General features: G+C 45.8%; 1 protein-coding gene across 6 annotated transcripts in view; it reads left to right on the forward strand.

Moving 5' to 3' along the window:
• The window catches only part of LOC139275532 (coiled-coil domain-containing protein 178), an 846,828-nt gene that overhangs the window by 5,989 nt on the left and 815,409 nt on the right, over positions 1 to 25,430 (forward strand). For 5 of the 6 annotated variants that reach the window (XM_070892705.1, XM_070892709.1, XM_070892736.1 and 2 more), the window contains exons 3-5: positions 8,900 to 8,998; positions 12,697 to 12,836; positions 19,901 to 19,974. In XM_070892705.1, the coding sequence (XP_070748806.1) occupies positions 8,900 to 8,998; positions 12,697 to 12,836; positions 19,901 to 19,974 (313 nt within the window). The remainder of the gene's footprint in view (positions 1 to 8,899; positions 8,999 to 12,696; positions 12,837 to 19,900; positions 19,975 to 25,430) is intronic. The other variant, XM_070892715.1, reaches the window with a different exon arrangement.

A 25,430-nucleotide genomic window follows, 5' to 3' on the forward strand; every position in this document is an offset into this window, starting at 1 on the left:
GTTTACAGTTGGCGAGGTGACAGGGAGAGATGCTGCAAGTGGAGAAAGCCTTGCTTCTGACTTCAAGGGTTCTGGTCAGACCACTTGCTCCCAGTCATGGGTGCTCTAACTCTCATCCCCCTTGGCCTGCAGCATGACAGAGAGATGGTGCAGTGGCAGAGAAAAAGAAGCTCAGTGGGAGGAAGAGTAGAAGGGCTCTCAGCAGGAGATCTTACCCACCTACCAAGAGCAATTCTCTTGCCTCAACCTGAGCCAGGAGCAGTGTGTGAGACATCTGTGTTTTATGAAGGAAGTTCTCACAGAACTCTGTCACCTCTTGCAGCCAGACATGCAACCTCACACCAGGGCAAGGACAGCACTGCCAGTGGCTGTGAAGGTGACAGCGGTCCTGAATTTCTTCATTTCGGGTTCCTTCCAGGCTGGAACAGACAACATCTATAATATCTCCACTGCTACATAAGAGAGGTGACAGAAGTTCTTTATGCCATGAGAGGGGACTTCGTTGCCCTCTCTGTGACCAGAGAGAAGCAGGCGGAGCTTGCTCGTGGCTTTGCCAGGATAGCGGGCTTCCGCATGGTGCAGTGCACCATCGACTGCATACATGTGGCTTTGTGGGCACCGTATCTAAATGCTGAGGTGCACTACAATCGCAAAGGTTACTACTCGCTGAATGTGCAGTTGGTGTGCGACCATGCTCAGCACATCATAATGGTGAATGCCCGGTATCCTGGCAGCAGTCATGATGCTTTTATTCTGTGCCAGTCTTTGAGCTATCACAACAAACCAGAAGGTGACCAAGGGCCATCTGCTGACCACCTGGCTCATGATTCTGCTCCGCAACCCAAACAAATGTGGGCAGTATGCATACAATGAGAGCCATGCTGCTACATGGAATCTTATGGAGCAGACTATTGGCATGCTTAAACAACACTTCCGCTGCCTCGGCTACTGTGGAGGAGCCCTGCAGTACTCAACCGAACGCGTGTCATGACTCCTCATGGTCTGTTGCATGCTCCACAACCTCGCCATCATGAGGGCATAGCCCTTGCTGTCAGCCATTCGGCGACCAGCTGAGGAGGAGGAAGCAGAAGAGGAGGAAGTGAAAGGAGTGAGGCAACCTAGATAGCCCTTTTCCGCTCGGGCTGTCTGTGATTGGTACAAGTGGTACAAGTGAACACAACCTCAATTCCTCAATCAACAATAGTCCCACACCATATCTTCCTTCTGTTACTGGCCATCACAGCATCATCTTGGCCACAATGCTGAAATAAAAGCCACCGCAAAAAAAACATTCCAATCCAACTTTATCCATCAATCAATCCAATATAACCTAACAAAGTCAACTAATCATCCTAATGCATTCCCCTTAATGCCTGTCTTCAGTGTGCCTTTGCCTGTCCATGTACTCCTACAAAGTGCTACCCTAGTGGCTATAGCATGGCTTTTGGAAGGCTGCTGACTTTCAGTGGGGGAGACTGCAGATGGCTTTGCAGGAGGACCTCCAGCACCTCTGGGCCTAGAAGGCCCGGCTGCAGACTGCACCAGTTAGCATGCACGCCATCAGTCTGGGCTGGCTGGCTGACAGGCAAAGCAAAAACACTGGTGGAGTGGCAGTGGTGGGAGGATAAATGCTGTCATCCTGAGAGAGGATATCCGGTTTGTCCTCCATGGAGTCACTGCTACTCCCCCGGGGCAGTGCCTCAACATTTCTAGCCATCTGTTGCAAGACAGATTCCTGGAATGCTGTGACACCTTGCAAGCCCCTTTCTGCACTGGTAAACCTAGCCACTATGGAGCAGTCTGAGTTTGCGTGGCAGCAAACTGAACTTGCATGACTTCAGTTTGAGCTTCCACTGCAGCACTCGGATGTCGAGTGGCTTGTGCTTGTGCTGCATTGAAAGCAGAGACATCAGCTATCAGACACTGCCTGTTGGTTGGGTACACAAGTGCACTGATGGATCTGCCCACATCTTCCATGCTTAAAAGGATGGGCACCAAGCTCTGTGCAAAGCCCTGTGCAAGGTTGATGCCGGACAAGTCCATGCGCCTTGATATTGCACTCAGACTTTCTGACAGGCCTGCCAATGCACCAAGCATTTTGTTGTGCATACTCATCAGTGTTTTTCTGTAGACCGCCCCATCGAAGTCCTCATCTGAATCCTCTGCAGCAGAATTCTGGTGCGGCATCGAGCTGGCACCCAAGCCACCCTTTACGCCTGCCCTGGTTGCAGCCCACTCATGCCCGGTGACTTACCATGTGCCGATCCTGCTTCTAAGCTACCCTCTTAACTCCACGCAGTGCCATTATCTGATCTGGTGACTGCGAATTTCAGATCGAGTGAAAGTTTTTCTTCATCTTCATCACTTTCCTCTCCCTTTTCTTGTATAAGCACTGGCTGGGCAGGTTGGATTTATTGGGTATTTAAAATGAGAAAGGGATAAGGATAGGGTTATGGTGAGGGAGGGGGTGGGGGGGGAAGCAAGAGGTGCATGCTGACACCATTGTAGATTGTAAATCAGAAGAGATTGTGGGATGAGGGGGAAGTGGGATGTGAGAAGGAGGGTAACCTATGAGGAGACCAGCACCTTGTACTCTTTCAACCCGCCACTATCCACGGGCTCAGCCATGCCCACCCCAAGAATGGCCAGCACTATCTCCTCTAAGGAAGTGAGGTGATGCAGGCGAGCCTGTCCCCCACCGGTTACATTCTGCTGGCGCTGGTTATATACCATATTTTTCTGCAAGAGAATGGGAAATGTGTCAGTGAGTGTGGTTCAATGTGTTTGGGTGATGTGTCTGTCATGGTTGAACAGCTGGCAGTATGTGCAAGCTGTGATATTTGGGTGTGATGCTTGTAGCAGTGGTAATATGTGAGGGTGAGGTGAAGCTATGAATGTGAGGTATGAGTTGTGTTTGGTAGAGATTGTTGGTAGGTGAGTAATGGAGGTATGGTGCATTGAGCAGTGTGTGAGACTAGTGGTGCAGCTGGTGGGATATGGCATTTGAAGATGAATTCACTGACCTTGACTACTCGTGTGAGGTCATTAAACTTCTTCCTGTATTGAGTCCACGTCTTCGGGGCAACACTGCTGGCATTCACCACATTGGCTATATGCTCCCATTGAACTTTTGTCTGCTGCCAGGAGGACCTCCTGGACCCTGTGAAAAGACAATCTCCCTCCTCGAGTTGACCTCCTGCACCATGGCCTCCAGTGCTGCATTGGAGAACCTCGGTGCACGCATTCTGCCCTGTTGTGCCATCATTAATAAATTCTTACCACTGTCTTCCCCAACCAGTTCAATGAGCTGCTGTAGGCAGAATGCACCTCCGTTTAAGAGGTCCAGACTACCTTTAAGTAGTACAAGCTTTAATTGGTGCTAGCTTTGCATGGACTTGTGCCTCCGCTGAGAGTTCACTAAGCACCATGTTCATTGCTGGGTTGAATGCTGCAATCATGATAATCAGCAGGCAACACGAAGTTTGTGTGCTGTCTGCAGTCCTCCGAACAGGTTGCTAGCGCGTCGGGATCTTCGCGCCTGTTGTCGCAGGTAAACCAATTTCAAGGCCACGCCTATTAAAATTGAGGCAAGTAGAATAATAAGGGAATATGAAAACAGTCAATAATGAATAAAAAAAAATAAGGCAACCCAATCAAATCTCTCAAAACACTATTTGAAAAAATTTACAGCAGTGGCTTTTACCTTCAATCTAGTGAGTATGGGTGACTTACAAGGTTTGACTGTGATTAAAAACATAAGATACAAAAGACAAAAATATTTTGATCTAGAGCTATCCATTAGTAAACCTCTATTAAATAACTAAACTTTAATTTTATTTGTTTTTGAGACATGGGTTATGCTGGCAAGGCTGCATTTATTAGAACATCCCAGTTGCCCTGAGAAGGAAGTGAATGGCTGCCTTCTTGAATCCAGGGCTTTGGCTGCGAAACTCAGCTCCGGAGTGCCACAGTTTATCAAAAGTTTCCTGACTCATCAGCGACTGACCCGATCCGGTGTCAACTTCCATACTCACTGGGACTCCGTTAATCTTGACTTCCATAATCACTGGGGCCGAATCGTCGGTACACATATACAGTCCAAACGCATCATCTTCTTCTACCTGCTCCTCGCTGGATGGTAGATCATCTACCATCTCCACAGCCACATGGTGAGTCGTGTTTCTTTTGCACATACGGTGAAGGTGGCCTTTCGTGTGGCAGGTATTGCACGTATACTCCGCAGCGCCGGCATGGTGCTACTCGATTAGCCCCTCTCGGCGGACTCTGAGCTCCAGGACCCTAAGGTCCGTGCTCTCTGCCCTGGGCAGAGCCACATTCTGCAGTTTTGTCTATGACGGGCGCTATCCTGTGGATAGTGCCTGTCGGGTTCGAGACTGTGTGGATCATCTGCATGGTGCTGCAAGTCGAGGTCATAAATGCCCGGCTGATGTTGATGGCTTGCTGCAGACTGACTGTAGTGGCTAGCAGCTTGTGAAGGAGACCCTCATGGCCAATCCCCATAACAAAAATGTCTCGCAACGCCTCGTCGAGGTGTGTGCCAAAATCGCACGGCGCCGCGAGTCTCCTGATGTCCGCAGCATATTTGGTGACATCCTGGCCCTCGGGTCTGCAGTGGTGGTAGAATTTGTGCCTGGCCGTGAGGATGCTCTCCTTCGGTTTCAGTTGGTCACGAATAAGTTCAATCAGCTGCTCATATGACTTGACCTTGGCGCTTGCGGGTGCCAGTAAATCTCTGACGAGACAGTAAACCTCATCGCCACAACTGGATAGCAGTATCGCCTTACGATTCTCTCTCAGTGCGTTTGTGTCCCCCATCAGGTCGTTTGCTATAAAGTAGTACTCGAGCCTTTCCGTAAAGGCCTCCCAGTCATTACCTTTAAAATCCTTTAGCGAGCCCAGAGTAGCCATGGTTGCGTGAAGCTCGTCCGTGTCCTCGTCGGCAATTTGTGATGTATGTAGCACTCAAATCACTGACTCCACACAGTCTGGTGTTGTAGTAACTGCTGTGACCTTAGTCCTTTATTTTGTAACTCCAGAGTGCCTCTCAGGTGTGGTGGGCAAACTTTTATACTCTGTCTTGCAGGTACTATTGGGTCTCCCACCACAGCGCCTCCTGTGGCGCGCTATACATTTAATGTACCTGGACAATACATAACAAAAGCCACCACAAAACAAACATTGCAAACCAAATTTATAAATCAAACCATCCAATATTACATACCAAAGTCAACTAATCGCCCTTGGGCATTCCCTTCGTGCCTGTCTTCCATGTGCCTTTGCCTAGCCTAGTGCTTCTACGCAGTGCAACCCCAGTGGCTGCAGCATGGCTGGTGGAAGACTGCTGACTTTCAGTAGAGGAGACTCGGAGGGCCTTGAAAGATGAATTCTAGCAGCTCTAGGCCTAGAAGGCCTGACTTCGGCATGGACAGCAACAGTCCGCGCTGGCTGGCTGACAGGCAAAAGCAAGGGCAATGACAGTGTGGCAATGGTGGGAGGGTGAATGCTGTCATCCTGAGAGAGGAAAGCAGGTTCAGGATCCATGGAGCTACTGCCACTCCTTCAGGGTGGCGCTTCAACAATCCTGGTAATCTGTTGGAGGTCAAATTGCTGGACTGCTGTGACACACTGTAAGCCCCTTTCAACACTGGTAACAGCAGCCATGTTGGCAGCAGTAGCTGCTTGTGTGACAGCTGTCTGAGCATGCATGACAGAGGTCTGAGCTTCCTCTGCAGCACCCAGATGTTGGGTGAGTTCTGCTTATGCTGCAATGGAAGCTGAGACATCGGCCATCAATGCTGATGCTGCACTGTGGTTGGGTCCACAAGTGCGCTAATGTAGATGGCCATCACTTCCATGCTGGAAAGGATGGGCTCCAAGCTCTGCACAAAGTCCTGTGCAAGGTTGGTGCTGACTCCTCCATGCTCCTTGACATTGCGCGCAGGCTACTGCTGCCAACATGGCTGTGGTTACTAGTGTTGAAAGGGGCTTGCAGAGTGTCCGAACAGTCCAGCAATTTGCCAATGCACCAAGCATTGCATTGTGCACACCCATCAGCCGCCTTCTGTAGACCCACCCCATTGAAGTCCTCATCTGACTGCTCTGCAGCAAAACTCGTGTGCGACCTCGCTCTCTGGGGAACTGGCACCTGCGTTTCCCTTGCCCCCTGATCTGGCTGCAGGCCACCTGTGCCTGGTGTCTCGCCACGTCCAGATCTTCAGTATAAGCTATCCTCTAAAGTACGAGGAGTGTCAATATCTGAGCTGGTAGCTGCAAGTGTGAAATCAAGTGACGGTGCCATGTTTTCAGCATCACTGCATTATTCTGCTTCCAGTTTTTGCTCTTCCATCACTGCCAGGCCAGGTTGCAGTTCTTGGCTATCTGAAAAGAGAAAGGCACAAGTGTAGGTTTGAGGTGGGGGGAAAGCAAAAAATGCATGCTTACATCATCTGCATCTTGCAAATCAGAAGAGCTTATGGAATGAGGGGAAAGTGGGAGGTGAGAAGGAAGGTTAGTTATGCCACGGGCTCAGCGATGGTCGCTCCAGTAACCTCCAGCACTGTCTCCTCCATGTGGGTTGGGTCTTGCAGGAGTACTTGACTCCCTGCGGGTAGCCCCTGCTACCTCTAATTATGGGCCACCTTGTCCTGCAAGAGAGAGGGAAGTATGTCAGTGAGTGTGGTGCAATGTGTTTGGGTAATATGGCTGTCACGAATGAATCACTGGCAGTGTGTGATGTAGGTATGAAGCTTGCAGCAGTGCTAAATGTGAGAGGGTGAGGTGAAGTTATGAATGTGAGGTAAGAGTCGTGATTGATAGAGATTTTTTTGGTCGGTGGATGAAGCAGGGTTTCGGGGTGGTGAATTGAGCAATGTGTGAGCTCAGTGGTTCAGTTATAATGTTGTGGCATTTGAAGATGAATTCACTGACCTTGACCACTTGTGTGAGGTTATTTAAACTTCTTGCGGTACTGGATTCAGGTCCTCGGTGCTACACTGCTGGCATTGACTGTGACTGCTATCTGCTCCCATTGCCTTCTCACTGTTTATTTAGAGGGCATCCTGGCTCCCTGTGGATAGAGGACCTACCTTTCTCCTTTTGTCTACCTCCTGCATCAAGGCCTCCAGTGCTGCATCGGAAAATCTTGGCACCCACTCTCCCCCCTGTTGTGCCATTAGTACATATTCTTCCTGCTCAGAATTTCTTCCCCAGCCACTTCCAGCACCTGCTCCAGCCAGAATCCACTGGGGTACTGAAGTTGCATGATCAGCCATGATCATATTGAATGGTGGTGCAGCCTCGAAGGGACGAATGGCCTATTCCTGCACCGACTTTCTATGTTTAAGTGGTGCAGGCTGGCTTTAAGTGGTGCTAGCCTCGCACAAATTTGAGCCCTCCGCTGAGGTGTGCAGCTACTCAACAGCGCGTTCAGAGCTGGGCTGCATGTTACTATCATTTAAGTAGCAGGCAGCATGAAGTTTACGTGCTGCCTGCATTGGACTCAACTGGCACAGGCTAATCGTGCAACGCAATACCTGCATCCATTTTCGGGTGCTATCGTTTTTAGTTTTCGTAGCATCGCAGTACTGACCGTGAACCTTTAGAAACTCGAGCACTTAATGCCTAGGACTCTTTGCCACTCAATAGATTTTAGTTTGGAGCCAGTATTGTATGTACACGCTTTAGCCCCACCAGCATGTATAATAATACATTTATCTGCATTAAGGGGCCGAAATTGCCCTCTGCCCCAAACGGAGCACACTTACCATTTTTTAAGTGTTTTCACGGCAGAGAATCCAGTGAAATTCAGCTCTTTATTTTTTTATTTGCAGCGGGACGAATGTGATGTCGTCAGCGTGGCAAAAGTGCGGGCGGGTTGGAACGGCTGTTGCTCCGAGTCATCAGCGCGTTGCGCTGTCACATCACAACATCCTTCCTCTTCAGTTAAAGTGGGGGGCCGCTGCAAACTCTGCAGGCACTTTAGTCGCAAACATTGGGACACCAGGGAGGGTTTTGGCCGGGCCAGCAGCCCGGTACCCAAGCGGGGATGCCAGGCTACCTATTGGCGGCTTGGCTGAACTTGTGGCCACTATTGTCGGGTCGATCTGGCAATCAGCTGACAATTACAATAAAATGGCGGCCACTGCAGTGCGCCCTCCCCTTTAAGGGCGGACGCCCCACCCAGCCACAAGAAGCTTCCTGTCGGGGGCACCGAGCGGCAGCCAATCCGGTGGCGGCAATTTCCCACGCGGGGCGGAAGGGGGTTGCCGCCAGTCGGTAAGGAGTTGGTGCATGCCCGACTGGGTGGGAAGACGGCTGGGTTGGTCCCGTAGACCTCTCCAAAAATAAAGGAGGCCAATTTTCAAAATGGCAGCCCCTCCGCGCCGATCGAGCGGTGAGTCCTTACCGACCCGTGGCTACCTCTTTGAGGCGGTCACGGCTCTTATAGAAAAGGGAAATTTTGGCCTCTAAATGTCATCTGCGAGACATGGCCAAAATTCTCAAAAGTTCATTAATATGCAGTTTTCTAGTTTTTGATTCAAATTCCATTAATCCCCAAAATTGGTTCAGAAGAGAAAATTTTTTAACTGAATTGCTAATATTTTGATTGAGGAAAAACAAATGCATTCTCAATAACAATCTTTGTTGATGTTCGAAAAACAAAGAAACCATAACTGATGCTTGGCAGAGATATATTAATCGAGGATCTTGTTTGACTGAGCACTTTGTAATAGAAAATGTGTTAATACTTTAAATGAGACATGCCTGAAACAACTCTGAGAATTCAATCATCAATTTGTTTGTAAGTATTTTGGAAAAAGCAAAGAAACACTCAAATCCTCACTCTTCTACCATTCAACTTGCATTTATATACCTTCAGAAAGTACGAGTAATGGCACTGGCAAGCAGGATTCAAACTGGCATGATGCTGAAGCTCAAGCTGAAGAGCACAATAATACACATGGAACATTGAGTAAAGGTCAGATTGCACGATTGGCAACTATAACAATAACATAAAGGAACAATAAACAAAAGTGACAATTCATGGGTCTCTTAAAAATGTGAATATCATAGAAACATAGAAAATAGGTGCAGGAGTAGGCCATTCGACCCTTCGAGCCTGCACCACCATTCAATATGATCATGCCTGATCATGTACTTCAGTACCCCATTCCTGCTTTCTCTCCATACCCCTTGATCCCTTTAGCCATAAGGGTCACATCTAACTCCCTTTTGAATATATCTAACGGACTGGCCTCAACAACTTTCTGTGATAGAGAATTCCACAAATTCATAATTGTCTGAGTGAAGAAGTTTCTCCTCACTTAGGTCCTAAATGGCTTACCCCTTATCCTTAGACTGTGACCCCTGGTTCTGGACTTCCCCAACATCAGGAACATTCTTCCTGCATCTAACCTGTCCAATCCCGTCAGCATTTTATATGTTTCTGTGAGATCCCTCTCATTCTTCTAAATTCCAGTGAATACAAGCCTAATCGATCCAGTCTTTCTTCATATGTCAGTCCTGCCATCCTGGGAATCAGTCTGGGGAACCTTTGCTGCACTCCCTCAATAGCAAAAATGTCTTTCCTCAGATCAGGAGACCAAAACTGTACACAATATTCAAGGTGTGGCCTCACCAAGGCCCTGTACAACTGCAGTAAGATCTCCCTGCTCCTATACTCAAATCCTCTCGCTATGAAGGCCAACATGCCATTTGCCTTCTTCACTGCCTGCTGTACCTGCATGCCAACTTTCAATGATTGATGTATCATGACACCCAGATTTCGTTGCACCTCCCCTTTTCCTAATCTGTCACCATTCAGATAATATTCTGCCTTCCTGTTTTTACCACCAAAGTGGATAACCTCACATTTATCTACATTATACTGCATCTGCCATGCACTTGCCCACTCAACTAATCTGTCCAAATCACCCTGCAGACTCTTAGCATCCTCCTCGCAGCTCACACTACCACCCAGATTAGTGTCATCTGCAAACTTGGAGATATTACATTCAATTCCTTCATCTAAATCATTACTGTACATTGTAAATAGCTGGGGTCCCAGCACTGAACCTTGCGGTACCTCACTAGTCACTGCCTGCCATTCAGAAAAGGACCCGTTTATTCCTACTCTTTGCTTTCTGTCTGCCAACCAGTTCTCTATGCATGTCACTACATTACCCCCAATACCTTTAATTTTGCACATCGATCTCTTGTGTGGGACCGTGTCAAAAGCCTTTTGAAAGTCCAAATACACCACATCCATTGGTTCTCCCTTGCCCACTCTACTAGTTACATCCTCAAAAAATTCTAGAAGATTTGTCAAGCATGATTTCCCTTTCACTGCTTTCCAAATGTGCTGCCATTACATCTTTAATAATTGATTCCAACATTTTCCCCACTACCGATGTCAGGCTTACCAATCTATGATCCCTGTTTTCTCTCTCCCTCCTTTTTTAAAAAGTGGGGTTACATTAGCTACCCTCCAATCGATAGGAACTGATCCAGAGTCCATAGAATGTTGGAAAATGACCACCAATGCATCTACTATTTCTAGGGCCACTCCCTTAAGTACTCTGGGATGCAGACTATCAGGACCTGGGGATTTATCGGCCTTCAATCCCATCAATTTCCCTAACGCAATTTCCTGACCAATAAGGATTTCCTTCAGCTCCACCTTTCTGCTTGACCCTCGGTCCCCTATTATTTTCGGGAGGTTATTCGTGTCTTAGTGAAGACAGAACCAAAGTATTTGTTCAATTGGTCTGTCATTTCCTTGTTCCTCATTATGAATTCACCTGATTCTGACTGCAAGGGACTTACATTAGTCTTCACTAATCTTTTTCTCTTCACATATCCTATCGTTGTTCCAATCCGACCTACCTGCATGAATTTTTCTTTTATTCATTCATTCGGGATATGGGCGTCGCTGGCAAAGCCAACATTTATTGCTCTTAACTGAGTGGCTTGCTGGGCCATTTCAGAGGGCAGTTAAGAGTCAACCACATTGCTGTTGGTCTGGAGTCAGATATAGGTGAGGCCGGGTAAGGGCGGCAGATTTCCTTCCCTAAAGGACACTAGTGAACCAGAAGGGTTTTTACGACAATCTGATAGTTACAAGGACACCACTGGTACTAGCTTTTTATTCCAGATTTATTTAATTAACTGAATTTAAATTCCTCAGCTGCCATGGTGGGATTTGAACTCTCGTCTCCAGATCATTAGGAACTTTGGGAACTATGATACCGGCTGAATTTAATTAATATACACTGAGTTTCAGAATGCAACTATATTAAAAAGTTGTAGCAGAAATGTAATATACAGGCAACTCTCGATTATCCGGGGCCCTCGGGGATCAGGCTATTCCGGGGAAACGATTTTGTCGCTAGGGCGAGTACAATCGAGTACATTTTCTATCAGTCTTGCTTGCTTCCTGAAATCTTTTTTATTTCTTAGTTCCTTTCTGCACAACCAACATGTTATGACTGGTGTTATCAACTTGTATAGATGTGTATCGCTGTAAATGCATTTTATGAAAAAGTGAGACCATCATCGGTCGGCGGAGAAAGAGCACAGACAGCCGGACGGTGTCAGCATGCAGGGTCCCCATCCGAGCCATGCATGTTTATTTAGCAACACAAACAGCAACGGCCCTTTCCTTTCCCGTCGACTACTATTAAGAAATCTTCCTTTAACATTACAATGCGTTTCATTTAAACTTTTGGTGAGAGTGCAAACGGAATCGCTTCTGGCGTCCGAAAATCAGGAGAGATGTGTAACAGCCATTCAACCACGCATCGTCCGATTTACACTCTGGCCAAGTGTTAAAATATCCCCGATAAGCGCACGGTTTCAGATGTGCAGAGATTAGATAAACACAACTCGATAAAATTCAACTTGGGTGTGGGGGGGCGGGGGGGCGGTGGTCAATAAAACGGGCAGTATCAGACTTCAGTGGAAAGATAAATCCGGCTGGGTCAGGCGTGTGGTCGGGCGTGTGCCGTTGCAGCGGGTTCTCCGTTAGATCTGTGTACGGATAATCGAGAGTTGTCTGTATAATATAAATGTAACATATAGGCCAAATTTTCAGGCTATACTATTATTAATATAATGACTCTATCACTTAACACAGATAAATTTTGGCTGCCACTTGCTACATGGGGCATTTTGAACTTGTATGGGGAGTCTCCCTGATTCAATGTCTAGCTTTAGTAAGGTTGACTGATTTATAGACAGATATTAAATTGGAGAGCCATTGGGCTGAGTCCTCCACATACCCCAGAATAGTACAGTTTAGATTTGGCTGAGAAAATTAGCAAAAGGAAGCGGCAAAGCTATGAGGGTGGTGCAGAAAAGGGCCGGGCGAGAATGGTACTGTAAAATGCTATGAAATATTTGTTCTATAGAACATGTGACTAGGCAAACTATACTTATGGTGCCCAGATAACCATGGTATGTTATTGGTGATGAACTTTTATATTGTATTGAGTTAGTCTTGTCTAAAAGTTGTGATTAAATTAAGTGTACCTTATAGCACTTGTTGGTAATTCATATTATGATATAGTGTAGAACAGGGTTGTCCAAATTACAGCCAGTAAGTTTAGGCCATCATGTCTGCATACGTGGAGTACTATTGCTGGCTATTCATTATAGACATTTTTTTTTCCTACCAAGGGATGAACAACGGTTCACACCATCTCGGTTCCTCTGCATGCCATAACTATGATTGGGTGAAAACTTCATTACCATTTGTCTGCAAAGTGATTCGCCATATCCATGAATTGGAGGCAAAGATTGAAGTATGGTTCAGACAGGTATGATTTAGAGAAACAGATTACCGAGCATAGAATGGTGATCTGATGTGGATTATTTTTTAATAAGGTTACAGCCTGTATTACTACACACTGATGATTAATACCCTTGCATGTTATCACCTTGTGGCGAGAGGTTGCTGTGGCTCTGGTTCGCTGACCCCAAAGAGTGCTCTGCAGTGCAGAACCCATTTCAACGACCTGACTTGGATAGCTAAGGTAAGTTAACTCCATAATTTCTCCTGAAAGCACTTTAGGTGAGATCACCGAACTCAACTCAGGCTGGAAATTAAAGCACAAGCTGGAAATTAAACTTGGGACTCTTCTCACCTGTATAAGAACTTAAGAAATAGGAGTAGGATTAGGTCATTTGGCTCCTCGAGCCTGCTCTGCCATTCAATAAGATCATGGCTGATATGATCATGGACTCAGCTCCACTTCCCTGCCCGCTCCCCATAACCCTTCACTCCCTTATTACTCAAAAACCTGTCTATCTCCACCTTAAATATATTCAATAACCATAGCTCTCTGGGCAGAGAGTTCCATAGATTTACAATTCTCTGAGAGAAGAGATTCCTCTTCATCTCCGCTTTAAATGGGCAGACCCTTATTCTAGGTGCCACGTGCTAGTCAGAGTAGAAATAGCAGGATAGCTAAGATGAATACGTGGCTTGAGGAATGGTGCAAGAGGGAGGGATTCAAATTCCTGGGACGTTGGAACCAGTTCTGGGGGAGGTGGGACCAGTACAAATCGGATGGTCTGCACCTGGGCAGGACTGGAACCAATGTCCTAGGGGGAGTGTTTGCTAGTGCTGTTGGGGAGGATTTAAACTAATAGGACAGGGGGATGGGCACCTATGCAAGGAGACAGAGGGAAGTAAAATGTGATCAGAAACAAAAGGTAAAAAGGAGAAAAGTAAAAGTGGAAGGCAGAAAAATAAAAGACAAAGATCAAAAAGGGCCACATTACAGCATAATTCTAAAAGGACAAAGAGTGTTAAGAAAACAAGCATGAAGGCTCTGTGTCTCAATGCGAGGAGCATTCGTAATAAGGTGGATGAATTAACTGCGCAGGTAGCGGTAAACGGATATGATTTAATTGGGATTACGGAGACATGGCTCCAGGGTGACCAAGGCTGGGAACTCAATATCCAAGGGTATTCAATATTCAGGAAAGATAGACAGAAAGGAAAAGGAGGTGGGGTAGCATTGCTGGTTAAAGAGAAGATTAATGCAATATTAAGGAAGGACATTAGCGTGGATGAGGTGGAATCTGTATGGGTAGAGCTGCAGAACACCAAAGGACAGAAAACGCAAGTGGGAGTTGTGAACAGACCACCAAACAGTCATAGTGAGGTTGGGGATGGCATCACACAGGAAACTAGGGATGCGTGCAATAAAGGTACAGCAGTTAGCATAGGTGACTTTAATCTACGTATAGGTTGGGCTAACCAAACTGGTAGCAATATGATGGAGGAGGATTTCCTGGAGTGTATAAGGGAAGGATTTCGAGACCAATATGTCGAGGAACCAACTAGAGAGTTGGCCATCCTAGACTGGGTGTTGTGTCATGAGAGAGGATTAATTAGCAATCTTGTTGTACGAGGCCCCTTGGGGAAGAGTGACCATAATATGGTAGAATTCTTCATTAAGATGGAGAGTGACACAGTTAATACAGAGACTAGCATCCTGAACTTAAAGAAAGGTAACTTCGACGGTATGAGACGTGAATTGGTTAGGATAGACTGGCGAATGTACGTCCCTTACAGTCAGAATCTGGTGAAGTCATAACGGGGAACAAAGAAATGGCAGACCAATTGAACAAATACTTTGGTTCTGTCTTCACTACGGAAGACACAAATAACCTTCCGGAAATACTAGGGGAACGAGGGTCTAGCGAGAAGGAGGAACTAAAGGAAATCCTTATTAGTCAGGAAATTGTGTTCGGGAAATTGATGGGATTGAAGGCCGATAAATCCCCACGGCCTGATGGTCTGCATCCCAGAGTACTTAAGGAAATGGCCCTAGAAATAGTGGATGCATTGGTGGTCATTTTCCAATATTCTATAGAGACTGGATTAGTTCCTATGGACTGGAGGGTAGCTAATGTAACCCCACTTTTTAAAAAAGGAGAGAGAGAGAGAAAACATGGAATTATAGACCGGTCAGCCTGACATTGGTGGTGGGGAAAATGTTGTAATCAATTATTAAAGATGTAATAGCAGCGCATTTGGAAAGCAATGACCGGATCGGTCGAAGTCAGCACGGATTTATGAAGGGGAAATCATGCTTGACAAATCTTCTAGAATTTTTTGAGGATGTAACTAGTAGAGTGGATAAGGGGGAGCCAGTGGATGTGGTGTATTTAGACTTTCAAAAGGCTTTTGACAGGGTCCCACATAAGAGATTAGTGTGCAAAATTAAAGCACATGGAATTGGGGTAATGTACTGATGTGGATAGAGAACTGGTTGGCAGACAGGAAGCAGAGAGTAGGAATAAATGGATCCTTTTCAGAATGGCAGGGAGTGACTAGTGGGGTACCGCAAGTTTCAGTGCTAGGACCCCAGCTATTTACAATATACATTACTGATTTAGACGAAGGAATTGAATGTAATATCTCCGAGTTTGCAGATGACACTAAGCTGGGTGGCAGTGTGAGCTGTGAGGAGGATGCTAAGAGTCTGCAGGGTGATTTGGACAGGTTAGGTGAGTGGGCAAATACATGGCAGATGCGGTATAATGTGGATAAATGTGATGTTATCCACTTTAGTGGTAAAAACAGGAGCGCTGATTATTATCTGAATGGTGACAGATTGGTAAAGGAGGAGGTGCAATGAGACCTGGGTGTCATGGTACATCAGTCATTGAAGGTTGGCATACAGGTGCAGCAGGCAGTAAAGAAAGCAAATCTTCATAGCGAGAAGATTCGAGTATAGGAGCAGGGAGGTCTTACTACAGTTGTACAGGGCGTTGGTAAGGCCACACCTTGAATATTGTGTCCAGTTTTGGCCTCTTATTCTGAGGAAGGACATTCTTGCTATTGAGGGAGTGCAGCGAAGGTTCATCAGACTGATTCCCGGGATGACAGGACTGACATATGAAGAAAGACTGGATCAACTAGGCTTGTATTCACTGGAATTTAGAAGAATGAGAGGGGATTTTATAGAAACATATAACATTCTGACGGGATTGGACCGATTAGATGCAAGAAGAACGTTCCCGATGTTGGGGAAGTCCAGAACCAGTGGTCACAGTCTTTGGATAAGGGGTAAGCCATTTAGGACCGAGATGAGGAGAAACTTCTTCACTCAGAGTTGTTGGCATGTGGAATTCTCTACCACAGAAAGTTGTTGAGGGCAGTTCATTCGATATATTCAAAATGGAGAGAAAGCAGGAATGGGGTACTGAAATGCATGATCAGCCATGATCATATTGAATGGTGGTGAAGGCTCGAAGGGCTGAATGGCCTATTCCTGCACCTATTTTCTATGTTTCTAAGACTGTGAGCTAGATTTTCCATTATTTTTGCATGCATAACACCCACTTAACATCCATTCTAACGCTGAAATGACATGTAGCGCCCATTTAGTCACAAAATGGAAACTGACGCCCATTTCTCGGTCACTTATCACCGAGGGTTACTTTCCGCATGTGCATAATGCCAAGAAAAAATAATACCGCCCACCCACTTTTTTTGGGCAGAATCATCAGAATGGGCGATCCCAACTGGGTGGCAGTGTGAGCTGTGAGGAGGATGCTAAGAGTCTGCAGGGTGATTTGGACAGGTTAGGTGAGTGGGCAAATACATGGCAGATGCGGTATAATGTGGATAAATGTGATGTTATCCACTTTAGTGGTAAAAACAGGAGCGCTGATTATTATCTGAATGGTGACAGATTGGTAAAGGAGAAGGTGCAGCGAGACCTGGGTGTCATGGTACATCAGTTATTGAAGGTTGGCATACAGGTACAGCAGGCAGTAAAGAAAGCAAATGGCTTTTGAGATTTTATAACATCGGCCGGCCACTGTTTTTTGTCGTAAAGCTCAAATTTGCCGAAACTAACGCCCAGTATATCGCCCATCCTTACTCGCCCACAATATCACTTGCCGAAAAAACCGCTGGGAAAAAGTGGAACTAACCGGAACTACTCACCGGTATGGATGCCATGTTCTAAATCACACGTCTTATCATTTAAAAGGCTGCTCTGCTTCAACCTCAGGGGAGTTCTAGAGGTCTTTGGAGGTGATGTGAACATCTGAACAAACATCATACAGTGGACGATTGGAATTTAATGGGTGTCTTAGTGGGGTATTCATTCTTTGTGAACAATCGGTGGATAACAGATACCTATTAGAATGGGGCCTGTCCTTTCTCACCCTTTCTTGATGATCACTTACATGTTGCAGACTCGAGATGGCAGAAGGTACGCTCGATAGCATCATGTGCCCAATGTAAGATGTGACAGACTGACGAGAAGGACCAGACGTTACACCCCCCGCAAGTACAGGGAAAAGCAGTCTTACCTCAACTTGTCCGACACCAGCTGCCTTCGGACACTGCGCTTCCACAAAGAGGTTATCAGTGAGATATGCCAGCTCATCTGGCAAGATCTGCAGCTTGCCAGCACCATCAAAACCGCACTGTCCGTCGAGGTCAAAGTCACCATGGCACTGTCGTTCTACGCATCGGGTTCTTTTCAGGCCTCAGCTGGCGACATTGAGGTATGTCTCAGCATTAGACAGGTCACTGAAGCCCTGTACGCACGCAGCTTCCCTATGACCAGGGAGGCTCAGACTGAGAGGGCTTTAGAATTCTACCAAATTGCTAACTTCCCCAAGGTGCAGGGAGCAATAGACTGTATGCACATCGCGATGCAGGCACCTTTTCAGGATGCAGAGGTTTTCAGGAACTGCAAGGGATTCCACTTCCTGAATGTGCAACTCGTTGTCGACCACCAGTAAATTATTATGGCAGTGAATGCTAAATTTCCGGGCAGCATCCATGATGCTCACATCCTGCGTGAGAGCACTGTAACTGACTTGTTTAACAATCAGCCACAAGGTCAATGCTGGATGCTTGGTGACAAAGGATATGACCTCACCACCTGGCTGATGACCCCCCTGCGTGACACCCACACCGAAATCAAGAAGCGATACAACAAGAGCCACAGAGCCACTCGCAATATCGTGGAGAAAACCATTGGCGTGCTTAAGCAGCACTTTAGATGCCTGGATCACTCGGGAGGTGAGCTCCAATACCACCCTGAGCAGGTAGCTCAATTTGTGGTGGTGTGCTCCATGCTGTACATCTTGGCTAATAGGAGGGGACAAGAATTGCCAGAAGGATGTGACGGTCCACCTCATGAGCGTGAGGAAGAGGACGAGGAGGTGGACACTGACCTCAGGCCACACAGTCAGGCTGACGCTGAAGCCATGCCCCTGCCCCCCTGTAGACCGCAGGAAAGGGCCTGTGGTGGCATCATAGCTGCAAGACTTACGTCAGGAGCTCATAAATGAGCGCTTTGCCTGAACGAACGTTGGTGGTATTTACAAGGTTGACACACAGTTGGGTGTGCAGGTCATACATCAATGGTGTGCATCACCTTGGTGACAGTTAAAGTTTAAGTTGATTGCAGTTAAGTGTAATTATACCCTATGATAAGGAATCACCAATATGTAATGGTGCAGCTATCTGAGCCAATGCGCAACAAGGTACAAAATATTTGTTCAACGTCTCTGCCATTTCTTTGTTCTCCATTACTAATTCCCCTGTCTCATCCTCCAGGGGACCGACATTTACTTTAGCCACTCTTCTTTTTTAAGTACCTGTAGAAACTCTTACTACCTGTTTTTATATTTCTTGCTAATTTACTTTCATGGGGCTCAATTTTCCACAGTGATTCGCGCCGTTTTTTTTGAGCAGGCTGCTCTTTTTGGCCTAAGTTGAAAAAACAGTTTCCCCAATCAATTTGTACCAACATAACTCAGTTAGTTACGATTTTTTTAGGTCAATTTTCTTTTTCAGCCAAAGTGGGCATAACCAGCCACCTACGCCAATTGTGGTCATTTCGGGAAGTTTGGCCAGCTGAGAGTTACTCCAGTTGTGCTTAGGCCAGTGTATGTAGTCTCTGTAGGAAAACCTTCTGGAGAGTTAAGGAAATCGGCGCAGCCGATGCCCCGACACACTAAAAAGAGAGAGAGAGAGATATACCGGCAATTAATGTGTTGGGAGCTGGATGTATGTCTCACTTTGCAGCCTCAGCTCGCATCGTGTCCCTGGTTACCATGGCAGTGGATCTTTTTGGCGCAGATCAAGGCTCCACCCCAAAACTAAAGGTCAGGTTACGCCACGCCAAAATGAAGAAATCCAACGGGGAAACTTAGAATATTTTTTTTGGCATACTTGAGCCCCAAAAAATCGGGCGTAACTCTTCAAGTACGCCAAAAAAATGCTTTGGGGAAAATTGAATCCATAATCTATCTTTCCTCTCCATCGTTTTTTTTGTCGTTCTCTGCTGGCTTTTTAAAATTTCCCAATCCTCTGGCCTCCCACTAGTCTTGGCCACATCGTATGCTTTGTTTTCAATTTGATACCCTCCCTTATTTCCTTAGTTAGCCATGGATGGTTATCCCTTCTCTTACAGCCTTTCCTTCCCGTTGGGATATATTTTTGTTGAGAGTTATGAAATATCTCCTTAAATGTCTGCCACTGCTCAGCAACCGTCCCATTCTTTAGTCTATTTTCCCAGTCCACTTTAGCCAACTCTGCCCTCATACCTTTGTAGTCTCCTTTATTTAAGCTGAGGATCCTAGTTTGAGAACCAACTTTCTCACCCTCCAACTGAATTTGAAATTCAATCATATTATGGTCACTCATTCCTAGATGGCAGCTACAAACATTGCCATGATATCAAAATATCTGCTAAAATAGTCTGACTACAGTCAGCTAAAAACGAGAACCAGAATTTCTAATTGCTGATTGTGTTGGCTATGGTAATAGTCAATTTTATGTGAAGTCATAAATATTCTTTGTATTGACTATTTTTGATTAAACCTTATCTGATAGTTTACAGCATCTGTGCAATCCGAAACCCAAGAAAGAAGTCAATCTTCAGGAAAGCTGATTGGTAATGCTCAAAGGTGAGAAGGTTAGATATGTGAATATTTTGCCGTTTTAGAAGCAAGGTTCTTTTGAGGTATTTCAAGCAGGAATGTTTCATTCCAATTTGATTTTTTTTTCTCCCAATCCCAAAGACAAGTTGGAAGTTGTATTTTTTAAGTTTCTGAATCTTAAAATTTGTGCTGAAGGAGAGACATATTTAAAAATGTATAACTGCAACAATTTGTATTTATATAGCGCTTTTAACATAGTAAAACACCCCAAGGCGCTTCACAGGAGCATTATCAACCAAAATTTGACACTGAGCCACGTAAGGAGATATTAGAGCAGATTGGTGAAAGAGGTAGATTTTAAGGAGCATCTTAAAGGAGGAAAGAGAGGCAGAGAGGTTTAAGGAGGGAATTTCAGAGCTTTAAGGCCTTGGCAGCGGAAGGCACGGCTGCCAATGGTGGAGCGATTAAATTCGGGGCTGCTCAAGAGGCCAGAATTGGAAGAGCACAGACATCTCGGAGGGTTGTAGGGCTGGAGGATGTTACAGAGATAGGGATGGGCCATGGAGGGATTTGAAAACAAGGATGAGAATTGCTGGAGCGGGAGCCAATGTATGTCAGCGAGCATAGGGGTGATGGGTGAACGGACTTGGTGCAAGTTAGGACACGAGCAGCAGAGCTTTTGGATGACCTCAAGTTTACGGAGGGTAAAAGATGGGAGGCCAGTCAGGAGTGCATTGCAAAAGTCAGGTCTAGAAGTAACAAAGGCATGAATGAAGGTTTCAGCAGAAGATGAGCTGAGGCGAGGCGGAATTGGGCAATGCTGCATTCGTTGAAATAGGCAGTATTAGTGACGGCGCGGATATATAGTCAGAAGCTGATCTCGGGATCAAACACGACACCAGGGTTCAGCCTCAGACAGTTGCTAGAGAGAGGGATGGAGTTGGTGGCTAGGGAACAGAGTTTGTGACGGGGACTGAAGACAATGGCTTCGGTCTTTCCAATATTTAATTGGAGGAAAGTTTTGCTTAACCAGTACTGGATGTCGGACAGACAATGTGACAATTTAGAGACAGTGGAGGGATCGAGAGAGGTAATTCTGACGGGTTTAGACAGGTTAGAAGCAGGAAGAATGTTCCCAATGTTGGGGAAGTCCAGAACCAGGGGTCACAGTCTAAGGATAAGGGGTAAGCCATTTAGGACCGAGATGAGGAGAAACTTCTTCTCCCAGAGAGTGGTGAACCTGTGGAATTCTCTACCACAGAAAGTTGTTGAGGCCAATTCACTAAATATATTCAAAAAGGAGTTAGATGTAGTCCTTACGATTAGGGGGATCAAGGGGTATGGCGAGAAAGCAGAAATGGGGTACTGAAGTTGCATGTTCAGCCATGAACTCATTGAATGGCGGTGCAGGCTCGAAGGGCCGAATGGCCTACACCTGCACCTATTTTCTATGTTTCTATGTTTAATAGTGAGGTAGAGCTGGGAGTCGTTAGGATACCCGTGGAAACTGACTCTGTGATTTCAGATGATTTCACCGAGGGGCAGCATGTAGATGAGAAACAGGAATCACTTAAAATACACCTTATCATAGGATCATAGAAGTTTAATAGACTCATAGACGCATAGAAAATAGGAGCAGTAGTAGGCCATTCGGCCCTTGGAGTCTGCACCGCCATTCAATATGATCATGTCTGATCCTGTATCTCAACACCAGTTGTACAGAGCCTTGGTGAGTCCTCACCTGGAATAGTGTGTTCAGTTTTGGTCTCCTAATCTGAGGATGGATGTTCTTGCTATTGAGGGAGTGCAGCGAAGGTTCACCAGACTAATTCCTGGGATGGCAGGACTGACATATGAGGAGAGACTGGGCATGTATTCACTGGAGTTTAGAAGAATGAGCGGGGATCTCATAGAAACATATAAAATTCTGACGGGACTGGACAGGTTAGATGCAGGAAGAATGTTCCCGATGTTGGGGAAGTCCAGAACCAGGCGTCAAAGTCTAAGGATAAGGGGTAAGCCATTTAGGACCGAGATGAGGAGAAACTTCTTCACTCAGAGAGTTGTGAACCTGTGGAATTCTCTACCACAGAGAGTTGTTGATGCCAGTTCGTTAGATATATTCAAGAGGGAGTTAGATATGGCCCTTATGATTAAAGGAATCAAGGTGAATGGAGAGAAAGCAGGAAAGGGGTACTGAGGTGAATGATCAGCCATGATCTTATTGAGTGGTGGTGCAGGCTCGAAGGGCCGAATGGCCTACTCCTGCACCTATTTTCTATGTTTCTATTCCCGCTTTTTCCCCATACCCCTTAATGTCTTTTGGTTCTAGAAATCTATCTGTCTCTCTCTTAAATATATTCAGTAACTTGGCTTCCACAGCCTTCTGTGGTAGAGAATTCCACAGGTTCACCACCCTCTGAGTGAAAACATTTCTCCTCGTCTCGGTCCTAAATTTCCTACCTCGTATCCTTAGACTGTGACCCCTTAATCTAGTCTTCCCAGCCAGGGGAAATATTCTCCCCACATCCAACCCAATCAGAATTTTATACATCTCATTCTTCTAAACTCTAGTGAATACCGGCCTAGTCGACCCAATCTCTCCTCATACGACAGTCCTGCCATCCCAGGAATCAATCTGGTGAACCTTCACTGCACTCCCTCTATGGCAAGTATATACTTTCTTGGGTAAGGAGACCAAAACTGCGCACAATACTCCAGGTGCGGTCTCACCTGTATAACTAGTAAGACATCGTTGCTCCTATACTCAAATCCTCTTGCAATGAAGGCCAACATACCATTTGCTTTCCTAACTGCTTGCTGCACCTGCATGTTTGCTTTCAATGACTGGTGTACCTTAAGGTACAGAAGGAGGCCATTTGGACCTTTGTGTTGTTGCCAGCTGAAAAAGTGCTATCCAACCTAATCCCACTTTCCAGCTCTTGCTCCGTAGCCTTGCAGGCCACAGCACTTCAAGTGCACATCCAAGCACTTTGTAAATGTGATGACAGTTTCTGCCTCTACCACCCTTTCAGGCAGTGAGTTCCAGACCCCCACGAGCCTCTGTCTAAAAAATTATCTCCTCAACTCTCCGCTAATCCTTATATCAATTATTTTAAATCTATGCCCCCTGGTTATTGACCTCTTTGCTAAGGGAAATAGGACATAAGAACATAAGAATTAGGAACAGGAGTAGGCCATCTAGCCCCTCGAGCCTGCTCCGCCATTCAACAAGATCAAGGCTGATCTGGCCATGGACTCAGCTCCACTTACCCGCCCGCTCCCCGTAACCCTTAATTTCCTTATTGGTTAAAAATCTATCTATCTGTGACTTGATTACATTCAATGAGCTCGCCTCAGCTGCTTCCTTGGGCATAGAATTCCACAGATTCACAACCCTCTGGGAGAAGAAATTCCTTCTCAACTCTCTTTTAAATTGGCTCCCCCGTATTTTGAGGCTGTGCCCCCTAGTTCTAGTCTCCCCGACCAGTGGAAACAACCTCTCTGCCTCTATCTTGTCTATCCCTTTCATTATTTGAAATGTTTCTATAAGATCACCCCTCATCCTTCTGAACTCCAACGAGTAAAGACCCAGTCTACTCAATCTATCATCATAAGGTAAGCCCCTCATCTCCGGAATCGGCCTCGTGAATCGTCTCTGTACCCCCTCCAAAGCTAGTATATCCTTCCTTAAGTAAGGTGACCAAAACTGCACGCAGTACTCCAGGTGCGGCCTTACCAATACCCTATACAGTTGCAGCAGGACCTCCCTGCTTTTGTACTCCATCCCTCTCGCAATGAAGGCCAACATTCCATTCGCCTTCCTGATTACCTGCTGCACCTGCAAACTAACTTTTTGGGATTCATGCACAAGGACCCCCAGGTCCCTCTGCACCGCAGCATGTTGTAATTTCTCCCTATTCAAATAATATTCCCATTAAATTCCATCCATTCCACTCCATCTAGGCCCCTTATAATTTTATACACCTCAATTAATTCTCCCCTCAGCCTTTTTTTGTTCCGAAGAAAACAACCCCAGCCTATCCAATCTTTCCTCATAGCTAAAATTTTTCAGTCCTGACAACATCCTCGCAAATCTCCTCTGTATCCTCTTGTAATCATAGAAGGTTAGAATCATAGAAAATTACGACACAGAAGGAGGCCATTCGGCCCATCATGTCCGTGACAATGTGGTGACCAGTATTCTAGCTGTGGCCTAACTAATATTTTATACAGTTCTAGCACAACCTCCCTGCTCTTTTATTCTCTGCCGTGGCTAATAAAGGAAAACATCCCGTATGCCTTCTTAACCACTTATCTATCTCTCCTGCTACCTGCAGGGATCTGTGGACATGCACTCCAAGGTCCCTCTGTTCCTCTACACTTCTCACTATCCTACCATTTATTGTGTATTCCCTTGCTTTGTTAGCCCTCCCCAAATACATTGCCTCACAATTCTACGGATTGAATTCCATTTGCCACTGTTCTGCCCATTAGACCAGTCCATTGATATCTTCCTGCAGTCTACAGCTTTCTTCCTCACTATCAACCACATGGAGACTGCAAACTTCTTAATCATTCCCCCTACATTGAAGTCTAAATCATTGATACATATCACAAAAAACAAGGGACTGAGTACTGAGCCCTGCAGAACACCAGAGGACATAGTCTCAGAATAAGGGCCCCCCCATTTAAAACTGAGATGAAGAGGAATTTCTTCTCTCCTGAGGGTTGTAAATCTATAGAATTCTCTGCCCCAGAGAGCTGTGAAGACTGGGTCATTGAGTATATTTAAGGCGGAGATAGACAGATTTTTGAGCGATAAGGGAATAAAGGGTTATGGGGAGTGGGCAGGGAAGTGGAGCTGAGTCCATGATCAGATCAGCCATGATCTTATTCAATGGTGGAGCAGGCTCGAGGGCCCAGTTGGCCTACTCCTGCTCCTATTTCTTATATTCTTATGTTCTTTCTTATGTACGACTGGAAACAGCCTTCGTCAATCATTAGCCTTTGCTTCCTGCCACTGAGCCAATTTTGGATCCAAATTGCTACTTTCCCTTAGATCCCATGGGCTTTTACTTTTTTGACTACTATACAATGTAGGACCTTATCAAAAGCCTTATCAAAAGACTACATCAAACATGCTACCATCATCGATCATCCTTGTAACCTCCGCAAAAAAATCAATCGAGTTAGTCTGACAGGACCTTCACTTAATAAATCCATGTTGACTGTCCTTGATTAATCCGTGCCTTTCCAAATGACGACTAATCCTGTCCTTCAAAAAAAAAAATTCCAATAATTTACCCACCACCAAGGTTAGGCTGACTTGGCTGTAATTACTATGTCTATCCCTTTCTCCTTTTTTTAAACAACAATACAACATTAGCAGTCCTCTCATCCTCTGGCACCATGCCTGTAGCCAGAGAGGATTTGAAAATGATGGTCAGAGCCTCCACTATTTCCTCCATTTTTTTCTTAAC

This window comes from Pristiophorus japonicus, chromosome 1, assembly GCF_044704955.1.
Source record: "Pristiophorus japonicus isolate sPriJap1 chromosome 1, sPriJap1.hap1, whole genome shotgun sequence".
NCBI lineage: Eukaryota > Metazoa > Chordata > Chondrichthyes > Pristiophoridae > Pristiophorus > Pristiophorus japonicus.